Source organism: Phyllobates terribilis, unplaced genomic scaffold, assembly GCF_046119375.1.
Source record: "Phyllobates terribilis strain yellow unplaced genomic scaffold, ASM4611937v1 Scaffold_1__5_contigs__length_1240528914, whole genome shotgun sequence".
Taxonomy (NCBI): domain Eukaryota; kingdom Metazoa; phylum Chordata; class Amphibia; order Anura; family Dendrobatidae; genus Phyllobates; species Phyllobates terribilis.
Genome location: NW_027362761.1, coordinates 1,012,458,141 through 1,012,484,922, shown reverse-complemented (window position 1 = coordinate 1,012,484,922; position 26,782 = coordinate 1,012,458,141). Strand labels below are relative to the sequence as shown.

General features: G+C 44.6%; 1 protein-coding gene across 2 annotated transcripts; it reads right to left on the bottom strand.

The window, feature by feature from the left end:
- Positions 1–1,196: 1,196 nt before the first annotated feature.
- CBR4 (carbonyl reductase 4) lies at positions 1,197–25,918 on the bottom strand. 2 transcript variants are annotated; one of them, XM_073644136.1, is made up of 6 exons: positions 25,764–25,918; positions 15,507–15,648; positions 13,997–14,156; positions 11,353–11,489; positions 9,679–9,813; positions 1,197–1,864 (listed from the first exon to the last, which is right to left on the bottom strand). In XM_073644136.1, exons 2-6 carry the CDS (start codon positions 15,646–15,648, stop codon positions 1,686–1,688), a joined length of 753 nt encoding a protein of 250 aa, XP_073500237.1. In that variant the 5' UTR covers positions 25,764–25,918; the 3' UTR covers positions 1,197–1,685. The 2 variants fall into 2 exon arrangements, with proteins under 2 accessions (XP_073500237.1, XP_073500246.1); XM_073644145.1 differs by having other exon boundaries at positions 13,997–14,114.
- Between the last annotated feature and the right edge of the window lie 864 nt (positions 25,919–26,782).

Below are 26,782 nucleotides of genomic sequence, written 5' to 3'. Positions count from 1 at the left end.
TGACACATTATATTTTATGGAAATCCGAGCAACAGCCTTTGATTTCTCCTGTGGATCCTCCTGCAAATACGTACACATCAGATCGCTCAGTCAACTCCTAAACGTGTGAACTTACCCCGAGGGTGCAGGCATCTTCCACCTTTTGTAGCATCAGAGGGGCCAAAATGGTACAAGAAACTAGAAATAAACATAAAACAAAGAACTTCCTTCCAATACTTCTTGCAACAACTGTAGAAACAGAAGCTAAAATGTGAATCCCACTCATCATCTCTCCTACTAGTTTAATAGCTGACATGGTTGTTCCAAACACATCTTGTCCTACATTCCTTGTATGTACAAAGCCATAAGGCTGCACAGTTATAGGTACAGGACCTCGTGCAGCCTCACATCTCCAAATCCTGGACTGGTCCTTCTCCCAGGTGATACAATCGTCAGTATTCATTCATTTATGTAACTTTGTACTCCGTGCCCTGAAGAACAGAGGACCGCGTTCTGCATATGTAACAAAGCGGCAGCTGCGCTAAAGAAAAAATGATAGATGAACTGATCTTATGCCACCATTCCCAGGATCATCACGTATTCTTCTCTCCAACAATCATTACATATGTCACTATACACAGGCACTAGGGTCTCATACATGATGCTAAGCAAATGAAGGCAGCTTTAATTGTAACAAGTGAGATACAATCTCCCCTGGCTACAGATTAATAATCTGGAATTAATTACCAATGGATTATATACACATGGGACCATGTCATCATCACTATAACATATTTACTGCACAGCAATCCATACAAGAATATGGGAGGATGCACTGCATCACATGGCGACGTCTTACAGTCCACAAGGCCGCCGTCATCATTTTAGGCTTTTCCTCCAATAACGGTAAAGTGAAATTGACCAAACCGGTAACATAGGAATTTCATTATAAAGCTCTCCTGCAGGGGGAGGTGAGGTGCCCGAGTAGGGTTCCAATCCGTGAATAATAGTAAGGTCACGACCCCTCTATCAGTATTCGGTCAGTATTTTTTCTCAGGAGTGGGAGCCAAAACCAGGTGAGGAACAATCAGAGAAAAGGTATAATAGAAACAAGTCACCAATTCTGCATTTATCACCCACTCCAGAGAAAAATACTGACCAAATACTGATAGTGGGGCCGTGACCTAATAGTAAATTATTGCACTCAGAAGGATGCGTGGCAATAAATGTGAATTTATTTACAATTAGGTCAGTGCGGAGAAGCAGCTAATGACGTTTCGGTCCTACACAGGCCTTCATCAGATAATTGCTGTAATGTCATAATAGGATGGGTGTACGTAGTACTCACAAACTGCTGGTTGAGATTCCACAGACTGTGTCAGCTGGACGGATACAAGATCACAGCGTTGTAGTATTGTGGCTAACTCACTATCAGGAAGGTGCCAATATGTAACACATATAGTGCATGATAGGCTTACTAATAGACACGGCAAGGCCGAAAATCTGTACAAGTCGCTGCTACGTAGGGCAAAGTCCAGTTCAGTAGCATAGCTCAAGAAGCGTCTTAGGTTTAGTCCTACACCGATGGGATGATCTGTACAGAAGTCTTATCTAATAATGTGCCGCTGGGCATACACTGAAGTCTGATATAAAGTAAATTTCTTGAGTATCTTCTAAATCACTTCTGGAAGAAACAATCAGACAGCTTAAATCTGTAGTTGTAACCCTCCATCCACCACTAAGACGTGACCAGTAATGTATGGAGAACGGAGCAAGAAAGTGACAGCCTGTGCGACGTCCTCCGCCTCTCCAAATCTGCCCAGCGGAATATTCTGATCCACAGAGGTCTCTTCTACACCTGAGGTCATGTCCGTGTGGATAAATCCTAGAGGGAATTGAAGGCACAAGTAAATGACCACTCCACAATGACAGGAGGCACAGTAATGTAGTGGTAGTGTTACCCTGCCATCTGCAATGCTGCCAAAAAACAAAAGCATCACTCTGTGAAACTGCCACACAGCCCATGTACCCATCTCCTGGCGCATTACAGTTCCAGTGAAAATCACCAGAAAGCAGGAGTCACCTGCCTGCAGATCATTGTATGTTTATATGGACTGCAGTGGTCCTAACTACAAACCTATGTATAACTTCATGCTGAAAGAATAACTAAACTTTTTTTTTTTAATTATTTATATTATTTTATTATATTATCAGTCTTTGTAAAGTTCTGAATATCAAAGACTGACCGTCACTTCCAAGCAGAGACCAGATGTGAACAGGTGCATACTAAGAGTAGCCACCTCCATATAGAACTAACAAATAAAGTAGCAATCCATAACGCTAGAGCATGCAAACATGAAATATATGAAATTGGAATTGCATTACTGCTCTAGAAAATAACCTTATTGTAGGCTGTCAGCCCAGTAGAGGAAACACATTAGGTAGGTTCCCAGCAGAGGATTGTCTTGTCGTTGGCTGCTGGGCAGACATGAATTGGCCAATTTATGCGCTAAGTATCTTCATTTTTTTCCTATTTTCTAGAGCAGTAATGCAATTCCAATTTCATATATTTCATGTTAGTATGCTATAGCATTACAGAGTGCAACTTTGTCATTTGTAACGTTATGAACCTTTGTAATATATTCTATTACATTATTTTGCTTCCTTCTCTCTCAAACATAATGCTGATAGTACTGTATTAACTGTCTAGTTCGTGCTCATTTAGAAGCTGCTTTGAGCTGCCGCTCTAGCCAGCATTCCTACTCAAATACTAGTCACAAATAGGCTCACCGTTTCAGCATGGGGCAGCCAAGAAGCTCACACAGGGACAGTATATGTAATAGTAAACAACAAAACGAGAAAAAAAAATTATTTTATCAATTTATCGCTGCTGTTGTCATGTAGTTGCTTCAGGAGGGCTGCTAGTTGGTCAGGTGCACGGAAACATGGGAGTCATTGCCGGTTCCAGGTGAGATAATTATATTATATAATTTGGAGTATTCCAGCACCACAGAAAAACAAGTGAAAATAGGTATGATTAAAAGACCCAACAAGGCTTGATGCGTGTAAGAGATGCTATGATATAGGTGCACACTATGTTTTTAATGGATTGGGACAAATTTTTGCATTTTTAACCTATTGTTCTATGCTGCCAGAATGCTACAACTTATACGCTGTTTGTAAATAGTATTTGAGTAGGAATTGGTGCTAGAGCAGCAGTTCAAAGCAGCTTCTAAAAGAACATGAACAAGAATGTAGCATCGGCGTCTCTGCCCCTTGCTAGGCAGAGACGCCGTCCCTCTCACCTCCCCGTTCCTGGCGCAGCGTCCTCCAGCGCTTCTCTCCCCGCTGCTGCCGGCGCGCGCTCCTTCCCCGGCAGTGTGCATAGGGCGCGCGCGCGCGCCGTCCTAAGGAGTCCCCGGCCAAATGCCGGAGGACCTCCCATATATAAGGCACCTCCTCCAAAATGGAGGTGCCCGAGCAAAGTTGTTTGCACTGTGTCTGATCTTTGCTTCAGCCCTCAGGTCCCGCTGCTAGTCTGACTCTTCGTCCTGCCTGCCAGCCTGTTATCTGCCCGTTACCTGCCTAGCCTGCCAGCCTGCTCACGTGGAGCGCTCACCTGTTACCTGCCTGTTACCTGCCTTGGCTGTCAGTCCGCTCATCTGGGAGCACCCGCCTGTTATCTGCTGTGTCCGTCAGACCGCTCACCTGGGAGCACCCGCCTGTTATCTGCTTTGTCCATCAGACCGCTCACCTGGGAGCGCCCACCAGTTACCTGCCTCATCTGTCTGCCCGCTCACCTGGGAGCACCCGCCTGTTTCCCGCCTGCTTACCTGGAGACCCTGCCGTCACTTGCTGTGACCACCTTCCTGGTAAACCTAAGGACTGCTACTTGCCCTGCTTTCTCGAACTGTGACCACCTGTCAGCTACCAGAGACTTCCGCCTGCTTGCCGTGTCCATCCGCCATACCGTTCAGTCCCAGCCCTCTGACCCGTGGGAGCCACCTGCTCTCTTACAAGGTCGTCCCCAGAGTAGCACCTGGTCCCTCAGCCCGGATCCTCCCTGGTCACTGTGTCGTTAGCTGCCGTACGACCAGGGTCGGTTCGGGTGGATACTTAGTCATGCCCCTCTGGTTCCCACCTTGCACCTCGGCACAGAGGTTCCACCACCCGGACCCGTAACAAAGAACAGTAAAAACAGCTCTTTCAGCATGATGTTTCAGAGACAATAGAAAAATAAGGTAATGAACTACCGTATTTTTTGGACTATAAGAAGCACCGGACCATAAGACGCAAATTTTGGGGTGGAAAATAGAAAAAAAAAATTTTTTATAAGATGGGGTCCATCTTATAGTCTGATTAGGTATCTTACCTGGGGGGTAGTGGAGCAGGATGCAGGGTCCTTCAGGAAACCGGCCCGGCGGAAGTGGAGGAATGCTGCGGACCCTGGATACATGAAGCCGGTGCTCCAGCAGCTGTGAGTTGCGGTGATGGTGTAGCAGGATCGCAGGTCCCTCCGCTCCCTACCTCAGGAACCCGGCGGAAGAGGTGAGATTCTGGTGTCTGGTTGGGGCCTGTGGACTGGCCTAGGGCCTGTGGACTTACCTGGGGCCTGTGGACGGGCCTGGGGCCTGGACCTGTGAGTGGCGTCCGGCGGGGAAGCAGAGGAGACGGGGCCTCTGCCGGGCTGTGAGCGGTGTCCGGCAGTGCGGCCATCTTCCTGAGGCTGTTATCTACAGGAAAATGGCCGCCGGAGCACCGGGTCGGCGCATGCGCCAGCTCCGGCGGCCATCTTCCCGTGGATCACGGCCTCGGGAAGATGGTCGCGGCCACCAGAAGCCGCACACACTGCTCTGCCCGCAACGTCGGACACCGCTCACAGCTCGGCAGAGGCCCCAGCTCCTCTGCCTCACCGCCGGACGCCACTCACAGCCCGGCACAGGCCCCGGCTCCTCTGCTTCACCACCCGACACCAGCACAGGTACAGGCCCCGGCTCCAGCCGCATCTCACCTCTGCCGCCGCTGGAGGACCCTGCGATCCCCGCTCCACCACCACCGGTAAAGTAAGATTCGGACCATAAGACGCACCCCCCATTTTCCTTCCAAATTTTGGGGGAAAAAAGTGCGTCTTATGGTCCGAAAAATACGGTATATTACCGAGATTTATCACATTGCAAAGACTCATCAATTTAAAAATGAAAGTTTAGTTACTCTTTAAATACTTATCTTCTAAGAGAAAGGGGAACAAGACAATTCTGGCAGTCGATTATCACCAAGGAACAGACGTGCAACATAACATGACCAATCCTCATTTTCCATGTCATCTACTGACAGAGGACAGAAGGAGACCATACTTTACATTATCAGTAGGTCCTACCAGCATCTACCTAGTGAGTACGTGCAGTTTTAGATGACAAAGACACGCATGTTACCAGCATAGTACTAAAAAGAGAAACCACTCACTACCCATGGGATTTCATACTAATACTAGCCCCAAACTGCATTTCTGATTGTCTATGTATATTTATACATCAGCACAAACAATCAGCAGATTTTACAATACAAATGTTATATACTGTAGATCTTTCAGACCTGGTGATGCTAGTGTGCTTACACTGAACATCAATTAAAAATTTTCCAGCCTGATATTAAAATTAGCTCTAGGAAGACTCAAATATGCTCATTTTATTATTAGCCAGGAAAAAGTTTAGCGCAAAACAAAAATTACTAAATCATAGACTCATTAAAACATCCAAATAACACAAAACTATACAGTGGGTGTGGAAAGTACTCAGACCCCTTTAAATTTTTCACTCTGTTTCATTGCAGCCATTTGGTAAATTCTAAATAGTTAATTTTTTTTCTCATTAAAGTACACTCTGCGCCCCATCTTGGCTGAAAAAAACAGAAATGTAGAAATGTTTGCAAATTTATTAAAGAAAAACTGAAATATCACATGGTCATAAGTATTCAGACCCTTTGCTCAGACACTGAGTCACATGCTGTCCATTTCCTTGTGACCCTCCTTGAGATGGTTCTACTCCTTCACTGGAGTCCAGCTGTGTTTAATTAAACTGATAGGACTTGATTTGGAAAGGCACACACCTGTCTATATAAGACCTCACAGCTCACAGTGCATGTCAGACCAAATGAGAATCATGAGCTCAAAGGAACTGCCCAAGGAGCTCAGAGACAGAATTGTGGCAAGGCACAGATCTGGCCAAGGTTACAAAAGAATTTCTGCATTACTCAAGGTTCCTAAGAGCACAGTGGCCTCCATAATCCTTAAATGGAAGAAGTTTGGGACCACTAGAAGTCTTCCTAGACCTGGCCATCCAGCCAAACTGAGCAATCGTGGGAGAAGAGCTTGGTGAGAGAAGTAAAGAAGAACCCCAAGACCACTGTGGCTGAGCTCCAGAGATGCAGTAGGGAGATGGGAGAAAGTTCCACAAAGTCAACTATCACTGCAGCCCTCCACCAGTCGGGCCTTTACGGCAGAGTGATCCGAAGAAAGCCTCTCCTCAGTGCAAGACATATGAAAGCCTGCATAGAGTTTGCTCAAAAACATATGAAGGACTCCCAGACTATGAGAATGAAGATTCTCTGGTCTGATGAGACGAAGATAGAACTTTTTGGTGATAATTCTAAGTGGTATGTGTAGAGAAAACAAGGCACTGTTCATCACCTGCCCAATACAATCCCAACAGTGAAACATGGTGGTGGCAGCATCATGCTATGGGGGTGTTTTTCAGCTGCAGGGACAGGACGATTGGTTGCAATGGAAGGAAACATGAATGCGGCCAAGTACAGAGATATCCTGGATGAAAACCTCTTCCAGAGTGCTCTGGACCTCAGACTTGGCCGAAGGTTCACCTTCCAACAAGACAATGACCTTAAGCACACAGCTAAAATAACAAAGGAGTGGCTTCAAAAAACTCTGTGACCATTCTTGACTGGCCCAGCCAGAACCCTGACCTAAACCCAATTGAGCATCTCTGAAGAGATCTGAAAATGGCTGTCCACCAACGTTCGCCATCCAACCTGATGGAACTGGAGAGGATCTGCAAGGAAGAATGGCAGAGGATCCCCTAATCCAGGTGTGAAAAACTTGTTGCATCATTCCCAAGAAGACTCATGGCTGTACTAGCTCAAAAGGGTGCTTCGACTCAATACTGAGCAAAGGGTCTGAATACTTATGACCATGTGATATTTCAGTTTTTCTTTTTTAATAAATTTGCAACAATTTCTACATTTCTGTTTTTTTTTTCAGTCAAGATGGGGCGCAGAGTGTACTTTAATGAGAAAAAAATGAACTTTTTAGAATTTACCAAATGGCTGCAAAGAAACAAAGAGTGAAAAATTTAAAGGGGTCTGAATACTTTCCGTACCCACTGTACATATGAAGAGGGGGAACAAGAGGATCCCCTCAAATAACTGTAGGGTAGGAAGGGGAAAGGGCACCTACAGTATCCCCGTAAGACCCTAATACTTAGTTGCCTCCACCTGAGCTGCAGAGGTTGGCACCTCACGGTGGAAACCTGTGGAGGCAGTAACATGGTATTGTAACAATATGCTCCATTATGGACATATATTCTATCTATGATTATATATCATACGCTGTGCTGTTTGTTATTCCCATAACATTATCAATAGGCTAAGAATTTATTCATTGCTATTTTGCCTTTTCTAGCATTTAGGTGTCTTATAACGGAATAATAGAGCTTAGCTTATGTTGAGCTAGGGCCCAAATATCCAGTTTTAGCGTGCCAACCACCGCGGTTCAAGTAGGGAAACTATGTATTAGGGTCTTACAGGGATAATGTAGGCGTTCTTTCCCCTTCATACCCTATTGTTTTTTTTGTAGGGACACTCTAGTAGCCCCTATATGTATAGTTTTGTTGTGTTATTTGGGTGTTTTTAATGAGTCTATCTAAAAAAAGTTATAATTTTTAAAGGGATAATTTTTCTGTTGATATAATGGTATCCAAAAATATGTATATATTGTTTATTCTATTTTTTCTGCGATTTTTTAGGAAATGATTTAGACCCTTAAGGATCAGACAATTTTTTTTTTATTTTTACACTTTTAGGAATTCATTTTTTTCCTCCCCTTCTTCTAAAAGCCATAACTTTATTTTGAGGGTTTCTTTTTTTTGTGGTTTGAGTTGTTGTTTTGAATGACACCACTCATTTTACCATATAATACATTGAGAAATAGAGAACAAAATTTCAAGTTCAGTGAAACAGTGAAAAGAACACAATGCCGCCATTGTTTTGGGGGTTTTGTTTTTGCAACTTTCATTGTGCAGTAAAAATGACAATCAGGTCAGTACAACCATGGTGATACCAAACTTTAAGTGCACCTGTCAGCAGAATGGTGCTCAGTAACCTACATACACTGTCAGGTGGGCGACATTACACTGATTAAAATGATACCTTGGTTGATTACATCGGTCCTTTGGTTCTTGTGTAATCTTTACTTTAAGTTTGGAGATAATGATATGCTCATGCTTCTATCTGGTGCGCTGCTTACTTCTTCACCTGTATGCTCTTATGGCAGGTCACTGTGCCTTCACTGACCTGCCTCCTATTTTACCTAGCTCCGCACTACTAGATGCATTATGTAAAATAGGAGCAGGTCAGTGAAGGCACAGTGAGCTGTCATAAGAGCATACAGGTGAATATGTAAGCAGAGCACCAGAGAGAGCGCCCCCCACAGGCTGCCCCGAAGCACGAGCGTATCATTATCTCCAAACTGAAAGTAAAGATTGCACAAGAACCACAGGACCGATTTCATCAACAAAGGTATCATATTAATCAGTGTAATGTTGCCCACCTGACAGTGTATGTAGTTTACTGAGAACAATCCTGCTGACAGGTGCGCCTTAAGGTTTGGGTTTTTCTAAGTTCTAATGTGTAAAATAAATTAAAACTATAAAAAAAAAATTTCCATTATCTGTAATTGTTTTTATTCTTCCATCTATTGAGCTGCGAGGGCTTGTTTTTAGTGTTGAGCTGACTTTTGTATTATACCATTTTGGAGCAGATATGACGCTTTTTAGTGCATTTTTTTGGGGAGAGTGCAAAGACCAAAAAAACAATTCTCTCATTTCATTTCACTATTCATCTTAAGGCAATTATCTACGTGCTCCACAGGCCATGCTTTATAGAAAGTTTAACATGCCAAACACCGAGGGTCTTCAGCAGGGTTTTGGCTGGCATGGTGCATTGATACCGTGCAGTCGTATCCCACGAGAGACTGATGGCGATCAGAATAGACAACCCATAGGTTGAAGCCTGTTAAATGCAGCAGACGTGAGATAGTGCCCATCACATCAGTTACACTTCGGTGCCGGCTGTGGAATACAGCAGACACCTGTGCTGTATGAAGCAGGCTCAGCATCTAAGCACGCTCCATACAGCGCAGTACATGTAGACAGGATGTTTCTAAATGCTTGTAAAGGCTTATAAAGCCATTCTGACATGCATTTTTATTGTAAGTGCACCTGTCTTATGAAGCTGACACCAATGTTATTCAATTGGGCTGAGTCTTTGCGGCTGATACCGTATCAATGAGCTCAGCGGCTCTGAGCTCCAACAATATTACGACCCAAATATGCCCCTTTGAACACATGGGTGAAGCCAGGTTGCTAGACAAAACACAGCAATCATTATAGAAAGGTTCTCACAAAATCTTACCGGGGGCGACCATGTTAACGCAAACGTTTTTCCTTCCAACTTCTTTAGCGAGTGACTTGGAAAACCCCACCAAGCCCTCCTTACTGGCGCTGTAAACACTCTGCCCAGCATTCCCTTTGTGGCCCACAATACTTCCTGCAGTCATAGAGAAGAAGGGTGACATTTACCCTCAGCCCAGACACAGTGACAGAAGAATATGTCCATAGAACCATGTGAAGGGATCATGGGGGCGTCTGTCAGTGAAGGTACCACCAGACGTCCCATTTTCCTGAATGTCAAACATACACAGTAATATTACTAAGCTTTAGGGATCTGCCTGACTCATAGGGAAAAACACAGTTTTCAATAGAAACAGATCTTATTTGCTGATTGTATCACATAACAAAATGAGTATCAGTGAGGCCGAACAGATTTTTTATTTCTAGGTGATTGTGGTTGACCAATCTAATATTGGCTGAAGAATGGAGGAAATGAGGAGTGCTTATAGTTAGGGTATATGCAAGGCTGTGAAGTCGGAGTCGTGGAGTCTGAGTCGGTGTCTGTATAAAATAAACCAACTCTAACTCCTAAAATATATAATAAATTGGGTACAGTAGTGCAATGCAGGATGTGCTGTACATTTTCTCCTAAGAATTTGGCCAAGTGATGAAATGTCCTATAAATGTCTGTTTTGTTCCTGATCTAAAGATCTCGGCTTTTAGTTGAGATGAATCTGTGCTGCACTTTATGTACACGCTCAGTAGTGAGGCAGTGAGATGAATCTGTGCTGCACTTTATGTACACGCTCAGTAGTGAGGCAGTGAGATAAATCTGTGCTGCACTTTATGTACATGCTCAGTAGTGAGGCAGTGAGATAAATCTGTGCTGCACTTTATGTACATGCTCAGTAGTGAGGCAGTGAGATAAATCTGTGCTGCACTTTATGTACAAGCTCAGTAGTGAGGCAGTGAGATAAATCTGTGCTGCACTTTATGTACAAGCTCAGTAGTGAGGCAGTGAGATGAATCTGTGGTGCACTTTATGTACATGCTCAGTAGTGAGGCAGTGAGATGAATCTGTGCTGCACTTTATGTACAAGCTCAGTAGTGAGGCAGTGAGATGAATCTGTGCTGCACTTTATGTACACGCTCAGTAGTGAGGCAGTGAGATGAATCTGTGCTGCACTTTATGTACACGCTCAGTAGTGAGGCAGTGAGATGAATCTGTGCTGCACTTTATGTACACGCTCAGTAGTGAGGCTTCTCCTACCAGTGCTGTGAGGGTGGAGTCGGAGTCATCGAGTTGGTATAAAATACTCCTAAAATATATAATAATTTGGGTTCAGTAGTACAATGCAGGATGTTTTCATAAAAGTTTGGGAAAGTTATGAAATGTCCTAGAAATGTCTGTTCTGTTCCTGATCTAAGGATCTCGGCTTTTAGTTGAGCTGAATCTGTGCTGCACTTTATGTACACGCTCAGTAGTGAGGCTTCTCCTACCAGTGCTGTGGAGTCAGGGAAATTGAGGAGTCGGTGGTTTGGCTTACTGACTCCACAGCCCTGGGTATACACATTAGCTAAAAATATTTACTTATATAACGAATTCACAAAATAAACCAAATTGCTGGATTATCAGCCTTTATACATGGCAGTGAGCGGGGATATACTTGTATCCACTGCCTGTTACAATCATTACCGATGTTGACAATGGCTCCACCGTGCTGCTGCACCATACCCCTCAGGGCCGCCTTACATGTGTACATCGATCCTATCAGGTTAATGGATATTTGAGATAGTATGTCTTCTGTCTTAGTCCTTAATAATAACGCATCTCTGCAATGGAAAGGACACAGGATAGAGCAGAATAAGTGTTCATCCAGGATTCCTCAATAGTCTACAATATGTATGGCCAAAATGCAAAAGCAAAAAAAAATAAACACCAGATTAGCATTGGGTCATCAGATGTGTAAATGGCAATACAAGATTACATGCACAGTTTCTGGAGCCATTTTCCAGAAATTAATAATTATTATAACTCTATTGTACCTTTTCTTCCTCAACTAGCTTTTGATCAAGAAAAGGCACGAAAGTCGTGAATCCAACCCAAAAGTCCTTGTTACAGTACTGGACAACCCAAGTCATACAATCCCAAATAAAAAATATTTATTCTGGAGAATCAAAATGTACTGTAACTTAAATATGTAAAAATATAAGCCTTGTTATATGAAGGCATCCCAGCCATGTAAAGAGCGACTTTAGGTCTTCATAGTGGCACGTATTGCAGACATGTAGCCCCAATATCAATGTATTGGGCTCTGGCTCCCCTAAGTGGTGGAGTAGTAGAACTGCAACAAATTTTACAGTCACAACTGAAGATTTATGTTAGATGAATAGAAGACAAAATATGGGCTTTGCTCGCAGGACTGGATTTGTCACCAATGATAGTGATGTTAGTTATCTAAATAATTGACAGTTAAAATTTTTCTTAACTTTAAAATCCCAAATTAAAGGTAACCTGTCACCTGATTCATGCTCCAGCATTTCAGAGAATATACTGCAAGGATCCGGCAGTGCAACCTAGGGGTAGACCAGACTAGTCCGGCTCTGCCCCCGGCCAGCAGTGCCGCTACAGGTAATGGACAGGTCTCTACCTATCTACACACACAGGAGAGACCTGTCAATCAACTCAAGCAGCGCAGTGAAGAGCCGGCCGGAGGCACAGCCGGACTAGCCTCATCTCTGGCTACTGCAGTGTGTCAGAGAATAATATACGTGGCTGCAATCATGCGGCCAGGCTGAGATTCATGCTGCCTGCGGTTTGAGCAGCGTGAATCAGCTGACAGGTTGCCTGTAAGGAAGGAAATATAAATTGCAGGTAACTGACAAGCAAGTAGCATGGGACTTCTATCATCCCCTATGAAGGATAATATGTAATGCAATGTGTATGTGGCCTGGCTACAATATACCAGCATTAGAATCCATTAATATAACATAATTATGAGCAAGAGGAGGTACCGTGCACATGAGGTCCTGCATCGGATGTTATATGCACCGCTCCTGTCCTGTGCTATGGCCACAAAGACACTTCACAATCTGTCTATGTAGTGGACAAGAAAGCAACTAGATTTCAAACCCTCAAAGGCTAAAATGACAGGAGATCTGTAGGAAGGAAATCGAAGCCCGTGTCCCTATGATAACTCTTCAGTTCTCATGTAGTGCCAGTCATTGCGTTATCACTGGCCCTTTAAATTAATGTTCCTTCCACTTATAATCTAGGTTTCATTCAGCTAGCAGAACTTAAAAAATGTGACTGAAATCCAAAGTCTCCATAACTGCTGCCATGTGTACATGGCTGGTGATCTCAGGAGGAAACATGGAACCTCTGAGAAAAAAAGGCATTTTTAGTATTTGTAACTTTATTTAATCAAACATTTTTTATTGTCCAATAATATAAGGTGCATACAGCTGTGTATAACAGGAACGCTTCCAGATTATGGCAAGATAGAGAATAAAAACAAATTAATGTTAACGTCTTCATATTACTATATCATTAATGATGCTAATACCCCACCTAAGTACTCCCCCCACCCATTTTAGTGTGATGATTACTATCAGCATGTTCCCACCTGCACAAACACTACCTTATTTCCCACTGCACCAATACACAATAGTAATCTGCTGTGATCATTGCATTCTTGCTTTGTTATCTTTATGTGTCTTTCCTTTTATGCATTTTTGGTGCAGATTTGAAGCTTTTTTTAATAATGTGTTTCTGTAAAGCAGAAACGGTGGGATTCTGCACTTGATGATGCAACTTTGTTTTGTTCATGCCTTTTTCAAGCTCCCCATAGAAGTATAAAGAAAAAATGCAGTAAAAAGGCAGTGTCGTTACCCCTACAGTGAACATGGGCTCTCATGAAATCACATCACTTTGACTGAACTGTTAAATGCTGCAGATTTTCTGCACAAAGAAACCCATATCACTTACACTATGTGGGAACATGGCCTTTAATAGTACTACTTAAAGTAGCTGTCTGTATATAAACTATTGATAACCTATGCTTAGCATAGTTCATTAATGTCAGATAGGTTGGGGAACGACCCCTGGCACCCCACCGATCAGCAGACATTGGGACCGGATGTGAACAATGAACAGAGCTGGACAGCATATGCAGCCGGAGCCAACGACAGCTGATTGTTGGGGGGTCCTGGTTGTTGGACCACATCAGCTCTGATACTGATGACCTAAGGATATGTCATCAAAGTGCCCGGACAGCCCATTTAATCTTTCTGAGCCATTGTTTGGGAGTCATATACTGCATATTTAAAAGATTGCTTACCTATTGATTCCGGCTGCGTTGACCAGATAGTTAACATTGCCAACATTCTTTACAATCTCTTGAAATGTGCGCTGAACGTCTTGTTCCTTGGCGACATCACAGCCTAGAGCCAGGTGACCTGTGTGGCAAAAGGTACACGCCTGTTCCACGCACCAGATGACTGTGTAGACACCACGTACAATTCACATAAAGTTAAATACAGCCTGCACTGCCATTATACCGCCCCCGGCCATGGGCTTGGCCCTACACAATCTATATAGAGAACTGCATTATTAGCAGGCTAGTCACTACAGAAATACCTATGTTGTCTGAAAGATTTCCAATTCTATATTTTGTGCAGTGATCAACCCAGAAACCAGCACCATCAGCTTCTGTAAGGGCTATTTATTATGATATAGGGGCTGTATCAAGTGATATGACGGACAGCAGATGCATCACGGCATTAAAGGGAAGCCGTCATCTCAGAAAAAACACTATTTACCTGCAATTATAGAGTTAATCTGCAGGTAAATAGCATTACAGTATATAGAATGAGACAATGGAGTTATAATGGCTACAACGTACATAATTTATTTATAAATGCAAAAATTTCATATAGACAACAAACAATTGCAGCTGATGGCAACAAGTGTGCAGCAAATTAGTCCACGACTCAAAAACGGATCCCTAGTAAAAAATGTCATAATGGGCTGCAAATAGAACTATAAAGTGCAGCACAGGTAGGGCATATAAACAATCACCAACGTTAACAAATGCCAATGTAAATGTATCTGAAACGTCCATATACAGTTTTCATATGAGTAGGCTAGTTAATCCTGTGATGGTCTTACCGGTAGTAAAGGCTATGGGCGAAAAAAGCAACACAAGGGGCAGGGTGGTTGACCCCGACGCACGTTTCACAGCATACACAGCCGCCTTCTCCCTTGAGCCACCTAACTGAAAGTGTGGCTACTGAGACAAAGTGCACTTATTTCCTCCCTGGAGCTGCCGGCTTTCAGTCACGGGGGAGATGCAGAGAGCGGTTACAGTCATCTCTCACAGCACTGCAAACTACACAGTGAGCAGCAGCTCTAAGCATGCCCCCGCACTGTGACTGACAGCTGGCCCTGCAGTGCATCTATGTACAGAAAGCTGCCAATCAGCAGATCCAGGGAGGAAATTAATTCATTTTCTCCCAGCAGCTTCACTTTCAGTAATTTGGCCAAGCAGCATTTTAACACTATTTATCTGCAGAAAAACCCTATATCTGCAAGTAAGCAGTATTTTCCAAGGTGGGTTCCCTTTAAGCCTTATATATCCTATTCTTTACGCATGTAAAGCCATATCTTATAATATAATTAAAATCAGAATTCTCCCTAAGGTGCTGTGTGTGATCACCCTCACTCTGATGATCAATATAATTTATTTCCATTTGTTTAGCTTAAAAATAAATGGACAAATGAATATAGTCTTCTTTTCCAGGCCATAACACTGGCCCTGCTCTGGATGAACATTACCTCCAGATACTAACCTCCAATCTCCTCGGTGGTGGCTTTGGCTACATCCAGATTCCTCGATATTACAACGACCCTATAATCTCTCTGAACTAACAACTTGGCCACAGCTTTTCCAATCCCTCTGGATCCCCCGAATACGGCACAGATTTTACTCATCTACAAATACAAAGAAGGTAAATGAATGCAATGCCAGCTCGTACACCGCTGAGCGCATGGCACCAAAGGTCTGTGCAGATCGTTGTGCACCGGGTAATGTGTCACAGATGTTCCTGCCATCCTCAAACATTTATTAATATTTCATCTACTCCAGGCCATGCACCAATTTACATAAAATAACATAAAAACGATAAAAGAAGCCTTTGCCTCCCTCCATTCCCACAATACAGATGCCACCAGTCTGTCGATGGCGCCAGGGAGCACAGCCATAGGGAATTCAATTTTGTCCATTCTGTCTCCTATAAGCCAAACCTCATTCATCAGCAAAAACAGAAGCAGTCAGGAATAGATATTAGATATACAGTGCCTACAAGTAGTATTCAACCCCCTGCAGATTTAGCTGGTTGACACATGCGGAATTAACTTGGCATTGTGACATTTGTACTGTAGATCAGCCTGGAAGTGGGAAATGCACTGCAGCAAATTTTTTTTTTTTTTTTTTAAAACGTTAAAAGTTAATTCAGAGTGTCATTTATTATTCAACCCCTCAAACCACAAGAATTCTGTTTGGTCCCCCTAAAGTATTAAGAAGTAGTTCAGGCACCAAGAATAATGAGCTTCACATGTGTGGATTAAAGATCTCTTTTGCCAGCCTTTTCTGACTATTTAAGACCCTCCCCAAACTTGTGAACAGCACTCAGACATGGTCAACATGGGAAAGACAAAGGAGCATTCCAAGGCCATCAGAGACAAGATCATGGAGGGTCACAAGGCTGGCAAGGGGTACAAAACCCTTTCCAAGGAGTTGGGCCTACCTGTCTCCACTGTTGGGAGCATCATCCGTAAGTGGAAGGCTTATGGAACTACTGTTAGCCTTCCACGGCCTGGATAGCCTTTGAAAGTGTCCTCCCGTGCCGAGGCCAGGCTTGTCCGAAGAGTCAAGGCTAACCCAAGGACAACAAGGAAGGAGCTCCGGGAAGATCTCATGGCAGTGGGGACATTGGTTTCAGTCAATACCATAAGTAACGTACTCCACCGCAATGGTCTCCGTTCCAGACGAGCCTGTATGGTACCTTTACTTTCAAAGCGTCATGTCAAGGCTCGTCTACAGTTTGCTCATGATCACTTGGAGGACTCTGAGACAGACTGGTTCAAGGTTCTATGGTCTGATGAGACCAAGATCGAGATCTTTGGTGCCAACCACACACGTGACGTTTGGAGACTGGATGGCACTGCATACGACCCCAAGAATACCATCCCTACAGTCAAGCATGGTGGTGGCAGCATCATGCTGTGGGGCTGTTTCTCAGCCAAGGGGCCTGGCCATCTGGTCCGCATCCATGGGAAGATGGATAGCACGGCCTACCTGGAGATTTTGGCCAAGAACCTCCACTCCTCCATCAAGGATCTTAAGATGGGTCGTAATTTCATCTTCCAACAAGACAACGACCCAAAGCACACAGCCAAGAAAACCAAGGCCTGGTTCAAGAGGGAAAAAGTCAAGGTGCTGGAGTGGCCTAGTCAGTCTCCTGACCTTAACCCAATTGAAAACTTGTGGAAGGAGCTCAAGAATAAAGTCCACATGAGACACCCAAAGAACCTAGATAACTTGGAGAAGATCTGCATGGAGGAGTGGGCCAAGATAACTCCACAGACCTGTGCCGGCCTGATCAGGTCTTATAAAAGACGATTATTAGCTGTAATTGCAAACAAGGGTTATTCCACAAAATATTAAACATAGGGGTTGTATAATAATTGACCCACACTTTTATGTTTAAAATTTAATAAAATTCAACTGAGCAACATAACTTTTTGGTTTGTAAGATTTATGCTTCTGTTCATAAAACCTACTCTCGTTTGCAGTTTGAAGGCTCTAACTTATTTGCATCTTATCAAACCAGCTAAATCTGCAGGGGGTTGAATACTACTTGTAGGCACTGTATACTCAAACTGCTGAACTGATGTGAGTACAAACTCGATGTGTATGGAAGATTTAAAGGGAACATGTCCTTAGAATTGGGGCCACTAAACAACCAGCATGGCAAATCACAGCTGGGGTGTAGCTTTGTTAAAATGTCAGTTTTGGCTTTATCTAGAAAAAGAACTAATAATTAGTGGAGATGAGCCCAGGGACTTAGTCCAGAGCAGTAAAGCGTGCTGCAAAGTCCTCGGCCTCATCTGTGCAGGTCACACACACTGACATTTCTTTATTAAAATCCTGGTCTCAGGTAGTTTATTGGTTCAAGGACTACCCAATTCCAAAATGGCTCATTTTGGCAAGGCATGTTCATGAAAGCTAAACCTCATAAGTGCATGATGGTTGTTTCGGGGCCTTGAATCAAGTGTGAGGATCCCTTTAAGAAGTACCAACAAGAATCCCAATATTACATCCGCAATGCCAAGCCCCTCCATGGTCTCCGGGCCTGAAATAACAGCCTTAGGGAATGTTCCAATAGGCAAAGACGTCCCAAAAACAGCTTATAAAACACGGAAACACCCGCCGTTTGTGTAGGCTTCCCACTGACTTCTACTGTAAAGTATGGAGCGACTTCATAGCGGGGCACGCCTAAAGAATGGTACTCGCTTCTTTTTACTGTTCGCATGTAGAATATGCTTGGATGTGAACAGCAATGTTTTTCTACAATATAAACGAAAAGAAAGAGCTTGTCAGGCGTTTTCTGAGGACTTTTTCAGACATTTTTGTCAGAAAAGGGCGTCTACAGGGAGAAAATTAAATTTGAAGTTATATTCTCCCTGCAGCCGCTCGCTTCCAGTCATCATGCAGGGAGCAGCTCACTACACAGTGATGGAGCTGTTATTACTCCCCCCGCATCTGGACTGACGTGTGTGTGTGTGTGTGTGTGTGTGTGTGTGTGTGTGTGTGTGGTAAACTCCGCAAACCAGCCAAATATGATATATATTGTCTTGTTTGCATTCTGTGCAAATTAAGGGTGTGGCATCCCCTTTGTTGAGCTGATTAGTATATATGTAGCTTACCACGGGCTTAGGTGGTCTGAAGTTGGGACCCGGTCCTATTTGTCTACCCTTTTATATGCATTACTTCAACTTTGATATACAGTAAGGTTTTTAATATAGACAGTGTAGGACCGTCCCAATTTAGGGTCACCTTGTCGCTGGTGGGACGGCTTGTATACTTTATTTTTATCAAAAATAGTTCACTAAGTACCCTATATTTAATATGCAACTTTGCTTTACATTTATATATAATGATGCTAGGGTATGAGATATATTTTTTGTCTTTTGTAGGTTTTGCTTCTTTTTGCTAGTGTGAACATGCTCCTATTTCTTGCATGTGTACCATCTTAGACCTCAGTTCACATTGCTTGGTTTTTTGTCTTGTTTGCATTCTGTGCAAATTAAGGGTGTGGCATCCCCTTTGTTGAGCTGATTAGTATATATGTAGCTTACCACGGGCCTAGTTGGTCTGAAGTTGGGACCCGGTCCTATTTGTCTACCCTTTTATATGCATTACTTCAACTTTGATATACAGTAAGGTTTTTAATATAGACAGTGTAGGTACCGTCCCAATTTAGGGTCACCTTGTCGCTGGTGGGACGGCTTGTATACTTTTTTTGATCAAAAATAGTTCACTAAGTACCCTATATTTAATATGCAACTTTGCTTTACATTTATATATAATGATGCTAGGGTATGAGATATATTTTTTGTCTTTTGTAGGTTTTGCACCACTTACCTGCAGATTATCACTATACCTGCAGATAAATATAATTTTTGAAGGCGACAAGTTCCGTTTAAAAAAGTTTTTTTTGTTGTTTGTTTTGCTTTTTGTACACATAATCCCTATTAAAACAAAAAAAATAAATAAAAAGGGAATGAAAATACAGCCTGACCTCTGGGATGCCTGACCTGAGCTAACTGCCTTATACAACCCCTGCCAGAAATTATGGAATCACCGGGCTCGGAGGATGTTCATTCAGTTGTTTAATGTTGTTGAGAAAAAAACAGATCACAGACATGGCACAAAACTAAAGTCATTTCAAATGGCAACTTTAGGGCTTCAAGAAGAACTAAAAGAAATCAAGATTAAAAATGTGGTACTCAGTAAGGGTAATTTTTTTCAGACCAAGCAGAGGGAAAAAATTATGGAATCACTCAATTCTGAGGAAAAAATTATGGAATCACCCTGTAAATTTTCATTTCCAAAACTAACATCTGCATCAAATTAGATCTGCCCGTTAGTCTGCATCTAAAAAGGAGTGATCACACCTTGGAGAACTGTTGCACCAAGTGGACTGACATGAATCATGGCTCCAACACAAGCGATGTCAATTGAAACAAAGGAGAGGATTATCAAACTCTTAAAAGAAGGTAAATCATCACGCAATGTTGCAAAAGATGTTGGTTGTTCACAGTCAGCTGTGTCTAAAATCTGGACCAAATACAAACAACATGGGGAAGGTTGTTAAAGGCAAACATACTGGTAGACCAAGGAAGACATCAAAGAGTCAAGACCGGAAACTTAAAGCAATATGTCTCCAAAACAGGAAATGCACAACAAAACAAATGAGGAATGAATGGGAGGAAACTGGAGTCAATGACTGTGACCGAACTGTAAGAAACTGCCTAAAGGAAATGGGATTTACATACAGAAAAGCTAAACATAAGCCATCATTAACACCTAAACAGAAAAAAACAAGGTTACAATGGGCAAAGGAAAAGCAATCGCGGACTGTGGAAGACTGGATGAAAGTCATATTCAGTGATGAATCGCGAATTTGCATTGGGCAAGGTGATGATGCTGGAACTTTTGTTTGGTGCCGTTCCAATGAGATTTATAAAGATGACTGCATGAAGAGAACATGCAAATTTCCACAGTCATTGATGATATGGGGCTGCATGTCAGGTAAAGGCACTGGGGAGATGGCTGTCATTACATCTAATATATATAATCGTCTTATCCCATCTGTCTGTCCTTCTGTCCAGGAAATCCCCCGTCGCTGATTGGTCCGGCCGCGGCCAATCAGCGACGCGGGATTTCAGAAAAAGATGGCGGCCGTTAGCGGCTCATCTGCCGCACGATCATCTCCCGGCTGCTCGCAGCAGAAGTACCCCGACCGGCGGCGCCGCTGACCTCCATGCGGCTACCGTCGGGAGATCAGCGGCTAGGGCCGCTAATCTCCCAACGGCACGTGTGAAGGGAGGACCGGGGAGCGGCGCCGCTGGTCGGGATACTTCTGCTGCAAGCAGCCGGTCATCTCCCGGCTGCTCGCAGCGGAAGTACCAGCACAGGCAGCGCGGCTCCCCGGTCCTCACTAATACGGTTCGCTGATTGGTCGCGGCCGCCGGCCGCGACCAATCAGCGATATTGGCGCCAAATTTAAACACCGCTCTGCTGATTGGCGCCAAATTTAAACACTGCTCTGCACAGAGGTCAACGGCGATGCAGCCGGGAGATGACCGGCGCTAGCCGGTCATCTCCCGGCTGCTCGCAGCAGAAGTACCCCGACCGGCGGCGCCGCTGACCTCCATGCGGCTACCGTCGGGAGATCAGCGGCTAGGGCCGCTAATCTCCCAACGGCAAGTGTGAAGGGAGGACCGGGGAGCGGCGCCGCTGGTCGGGATACTTCTGCTGCAAGCAGCCGGTCATCTCCCGGCTGCTCGCAGCGGAAGTACCCGCACAGGCAGCGCCGCTCCCCGGTCCTCACTAATATGGTTCGCTGATTGGTCGCGGCCGCCGGCCCGACCAATCAGCCATTTTGGCGCCAAATTTAAACACGCTCACCGGTCCTCACTAACACAGCTCGCTGATTGGTCACGGCCGCAGGCCACGACCAATCAGTGATATTGGCGCCAAATTTAAACATTTAAACACCACTCTGCTGATTGGTCCCGGCCGCGACCAATCACCGATTTTGGCGCCACATTTAAACAACGCTCTGCTGATTGCTCCCAGTCGGCCGCATACATATTCTAGAATACCCGATGCGTTAGAATCGGGCCACCATCTAGTCTTCAATAAATGCCCAAGTTTACATTGATATTTTGGACAGTTTTCTTATCCCATCAATTGAAAGGAAGTTTGGGGATGATGACATCATTTTTCAAGATGATAATGCATCCTGCCACAGAGCAAAAACTGTGAAAACATTCCTTGAAAGAAGACACATAAGGTCAATGTCATGGCCTGCAAATAGTCCGAATCTCAATCCAATTGAAAATTTTTGGTGGAAGTTGAAGAAAATGGTCCATGACAAGGCTCCAACCTGCAAAGCTGATCTGGAAACAGCAATCAGAGAAAGTTGGAGCCAGATTGATGAAGAGTACTGTTTGTCACTCATTAAGTCCATGCCTCAGAGACTGCAAGCTGTTATTAAAGCCAGAGGTGGTGCAACAAAATACTAGTGATGTATTAGAGTGTTCTTTTGTGTGTTTGTTTTTTATGATTCCATAATTTTTTCCTCAGAATTGAGTGATTCCATAATTTTTTCCCTCTGCTTGGTCTGAAAAAAAATTACCCTTACGGAGTACCACATTTTTAATCTTGATTTCTTTTAGTGTTTCTTAAAGCCCTAAAGTTGCTATTTGAAATTACTTTAGTTTTGTGCCATGTCTGTGATCTGTTTTTTTTTCAACAACATTAAACAACTGAATGAACATCCTCCAAGCCCGGCAATTCCATAATTTTTGCCAGGGGTTGTATATGGCCAGAAGCCAGTCAGGTCCTGGAGACCCACCGCTCCCACCTGATATTGCAATCCCAGCACAGTCTGTTTCATGGATACAGTCATGGCCAAAAGTGTTGGCACCCTTTAAATTGATCCAGAAAATGAAGTACGGTATTTCTCCCAGAACATTATTGCAATTACACATGGTATATTATACACATTTAGTTCCTTTGTGTGTATTGGGACAACACAAAAAATTCAGGAGAAAAAAAAAAAAAAGGTAAATTGGACACAATTTCACACAAAACCCCAAAAATGGGCCAGACAAAATTGATGGCACCCTCAGCTTAATATTTGGTTGCACATCCTTTGGAGTAAATAACTGTAATCAATCACTTTACGATCTCTCCACAGATGTTCAATGGGATTTAGATCCGGACTCATTTCTGGCCACTCAGTACTCTCCAGCGCTTTGTTTCCATCCATTTCTGGGGGCTTCTTGAAGTATGTTTGGGGTCATTGTCCTGCTGGAAAACTCATGACCTAGGAGGCAAACCCAGCTTTCTGACACTGGGCAAACATTGCGACACAAAATCCATTCGTAATCTTCAGATTTCATGATGCCTTGCACACAGTCAAGGCACCCAGGGCCAGAAGCAGCAAAACAACCCCAAAACATCTTCAAACCTCCACCATATTCCACCGTGTTCTTTTCTTTTTAGGCCTCATTTCGTTTTTGGTAAACAGTAGAATGATGTGCTTTACCAAAAAGCTCTATCTTGGTCTCATCTGTCTGTGTCAGCAGTGGGGTCCTCCTGTGTCTCCTGCCATAGCGTTTCATTTCATTTAAATGTCGACGAATAGTTTGCGCTGATATTGCTGCACCCTGAGCCTGCAGGACAGCCTTTGGACCTTGATTGTGGCTGCTTATCCAACATCTGGACTATCCTACGTTGCAACCTTTCATCAATTTTTCTTTGACATCCACATCCAAGGAGATTAGCTACAGTACCATGAGTTGTAAACCTCTCGATCATGTTGTGCACCGTGGACAATGGAACATCAAGATCTCTATAGATGGACTTGTAACCTTGAGATTGTTAATATTGTTCAACAATTTTGGTTCTTAAGTCCTCAGACAGTTCTCTTTTCCTCTTTCTGTTCTCCATGCTTAGTGTGGCACACACAGATACACAATGCAAAGATTGAGTCAACTTCTCCCCTTTTTATCTGGTTTCAGGTGTGATTTTCATATTGCCCACACCTGTTAATTGCCACTGGTGAGTTTGAACGAGCATCACATGCTTGAAATAAAGTTGTTTACCCCCAATTCCTGAAAAGTGGCAACAATTTCATCCTACCCATTTTGGAGGTTTTGTGTGAAATTATGTCAAATTTGTCTTTTTTCCCCTGTGTTTTTTTGTGTTGTCCCAATACAAACAAAGGGTATTAACATGTGTATAACAAATCATGTGTAATTGCAATAATTTTCTGAAAGAAATACTTCATTTTCTGGAACAATTTCAAGGGTGCCAATACTTTTGGCCATGACTGTATGTGAATTTGGCTTCAGGGCTGTCAAACCATTATGTACACAAAATTGCTAAAGAGTATTTTAGGAACAAAAGTTTCTGGTCATTAAGGGATTTTAAAATAAATTGTGCCTTTTTTTTACATAAAAAAAAACAAACAGCTGCTTGAAAGTGCTGTGCCCGTTACATCGCCGTGCCCCCGTCATTGCCTACTGCTCCGTACATTTAGTAGTAGCCACAATGGATGGGTATTGCAGCTCTGTCCCATTTAATGGGAAGCTCTCAGCATGTTTTGGTACCCCCAACTAATCCAATCTGTGCTGTAAGGTAGCTGTCATGCTGATTAATTCCGTACTTTTGGTTTTTCAGTCCTTTATTCCATTCCCGAGTAATCGCTTTTCCAATCTTTATGCAAATGAGCCACAAGTGCAAAGAGTTTGGCCCCGCACCGATAGCTGTCTGGACGATGTGCAGTCACCCTTGTCTGAGGGCCCTGCCTCACCTGCTGGAGAGCTCACACAGGCGCCATCCTTCCTTGGGGCGGTGCCTGCGGAGATCAATAGTCCGATGACAAAATGTCATCACATCAGTACATGACTGTGCTGCCCCAGGGAATGACAGCGCCTGAGCGAGACCTCCGGCTGGTGAGGCATGGTCCTCAGACAAGAGTGACCTGTCATTCAGTGACTGGAGAACAGCGGGGAACAGGGAGAGAGGCTAGAGTGCTGTGGGTGCAGACCAAGCCCCCTATAATTGCAGTTCTTTTACACAAAAAATTGAAAAGTAACTACTCAGGACTGGAAAAAACAATAGAAAAAATAACCGTACATTATTAATCTGAATTAAAGTGACCCAAAACAGATTAGATCAGTGGGGGGGGGGGGGGTACTACAGTCTGCTGACAGGTTCCCCTTAAGAGCTTTCCTCCCCAGCTTATAATAGTAGTTCATAAGCAGGGTGTATGGGGGGCAGGGTATACATGGCTAGGATATACAGGAGTAGAGTGTATGGAGGCAAGGTGTATGGGGCTAGGGTGTACGGGGGCAGGGTGTATGGAGGCAAGGTGCATTGGGCTAGGCTGTACGGAGGCAGGGTGTACGGAGGTAAGGTGTATGGGGCTAGGGTGTACGGAGGTAAGGTGTATGGAGGCAAGGTGTATGGGGCTAGGGTGTAAGGGGGCAGGGTTTATGGAGGTAAGGTGTATGGGGCTAGGGTGTACGGGGGCAGGGTGTACGGAGGCAAGGTGCATTGGGCTAGGCTGTACCGAGGCAGGGTGTACGGAGGTAAGGTGTATGGGGCTAGTGTGTACGGAGGTAAGGTGTATGGAGGTAAGGTGTATGGGGCTAGTGTGTACGGAGGTAAGGTGTATGGAGGCAAGGTGTATGGGGCTAGGGTGTACGGAGGCAGGGTGTACGGAGGTAAGGTGTATGGAGGCAAGGTATATGGGGCTAGGGTGTACGGGGCAAGGTGTATGGGGTGGGGCTAGGGTATACGGGGCAAGGTGTACGGGGCTAAGGTATATGGGGGGCACGGCGTACGGGGCCAGTGCCAGAGGTGACAGCTACCAGAACAGGCACCAGCTGTGTGTACAGACAGCACCGCCTCTACCTGCAGAGATCAGAGCCAGCTCCAATCACTGCTGAGCCCCCAGAATCTCTGGCACTTTCACGGTGAACGGTCCGCTCTTACGACCACCTGTATAAGGTTGGTATGACGCCACAGTGTACACTTCTAGGCAGTCTGATCCATAGTCGGTGCAGTAGTGACACACAATGTGGCTAGTGTCACTTCCTGTACAGGTAGAAATGACATCCAGGCCTGCTGGGAGTCATGGTGCAACACGGTAGTGGAGGAGCCATATGCACACTGAAAGCAGGAGGCTGCGGTTATTTCCGGCTCTTGCCCTGGCTCGTCATACAGACACTGCGGCACGTACCGTTCTCCCCGCGGGCACTCACTGCACAGTGTGGGAGGGTCCAGCGTGGAGCTCCGCCTACATGGGGGTGAGGATCTTAGAGTCATGTGATCTAGGCTCGTCACCTGACCTCCCGCTCGCCTCTATAGAGTCTGATTGCGCACAGTTCTCTCAGCGCCGCTGTGGGAGGAGGGCAGAGGAGCAGCGCTGGTGAGGGAGGGGTTGTGGAGAAGCGCCACTGAGAGGGGTAAAAGAGGAGAAGAACCGCCGCTGTGTATGGGACAAAGGAGGAGGAGAAGCGCCGCTGTGTATGGGACAAAGGAGGAGGAGAAGCGCCGCTGTGTATGGGACAAAGGAGGAGGAGAAGCACCGCTGTGTATGGGACAAAGGAGGAGGAGAAGCACCGCTGTGTATGGGACAAAGGAGGAGGAGAAGCACCGCTGTGTATGGGACAAAGGAGGAGGAGAAGCACCGCTGTGTATGGGACAAAGGAGGAGGAGAAGCACCGCTGTGTATGGGACAAAGGAGGAGGAGAAGCACCGCTGTGTATGGGACAAAGGAGGAGGAGAAGCACCGCTGTGTATGGGACAAAGGAGGAGGAGAAGCACCGCTGTGTATGGGGCAAAGGAGGAGGAGAAGCGCCGCTGTGTATGGGACAAAGGAGGAGGAGAAGCGCCGCTGTGTATGGGACAAAGGAGGAGGAGAAGCACCGCTGTGTATGGGACAAAGGAGGAGGAGAAGCACCGCTGTGTATGGGACAAAGGAGGAGGAGAAGCACCGCTGTGTATGAGGCAAAGGTGGAGAAGAAGCGCCGCTGTGTATGAGGCAAAAGAGGAGAAGAAGCGCCGCTGTGTATGGGGCAAAAGAGGAGAAGCGCCGCTGTGTATGGGGCAAAAGAGGAGAAGAAGCGCCGCTGTGTATGAGGCAAAGGAGGAGAAGCGCCGCTGTGTATGGGGCAAAGGAGGAGGAGAAGCACCGCTGTGTATGAGGCAAAGGAGGAGAAGAAGCGCCGCTGTGTATGAGGCAAAGGAGGAGAAGAA

What these genes read in the sequence shown, in the direction of transcription:
- CBR4 (XM_073644136.1), bottom strand. Translation starts at nt 15,648, where the DNA reads ATGAGTAAAATCTGTGCCGTATTCGGGGGATCCAGAGGGATTGGAAAA. An exon ending in TGGAGCCATTGTCAACATCG is followed by an intron (nt 9,814 to 11,352) that starts GTAATGATTGTA and finishes CTATGACTGCAG; the next exon opens with GAAGTATTGTGGGCCACAAA. An exon ending in CGTTAACATGGTCGCCCCCG is followed by an intron (nt 1,865 to 9,678) that starts GTAAGATTTTGT and finishes AATTCCCTCTAG; the next exon opens with GATTTATCCACACGGACATG.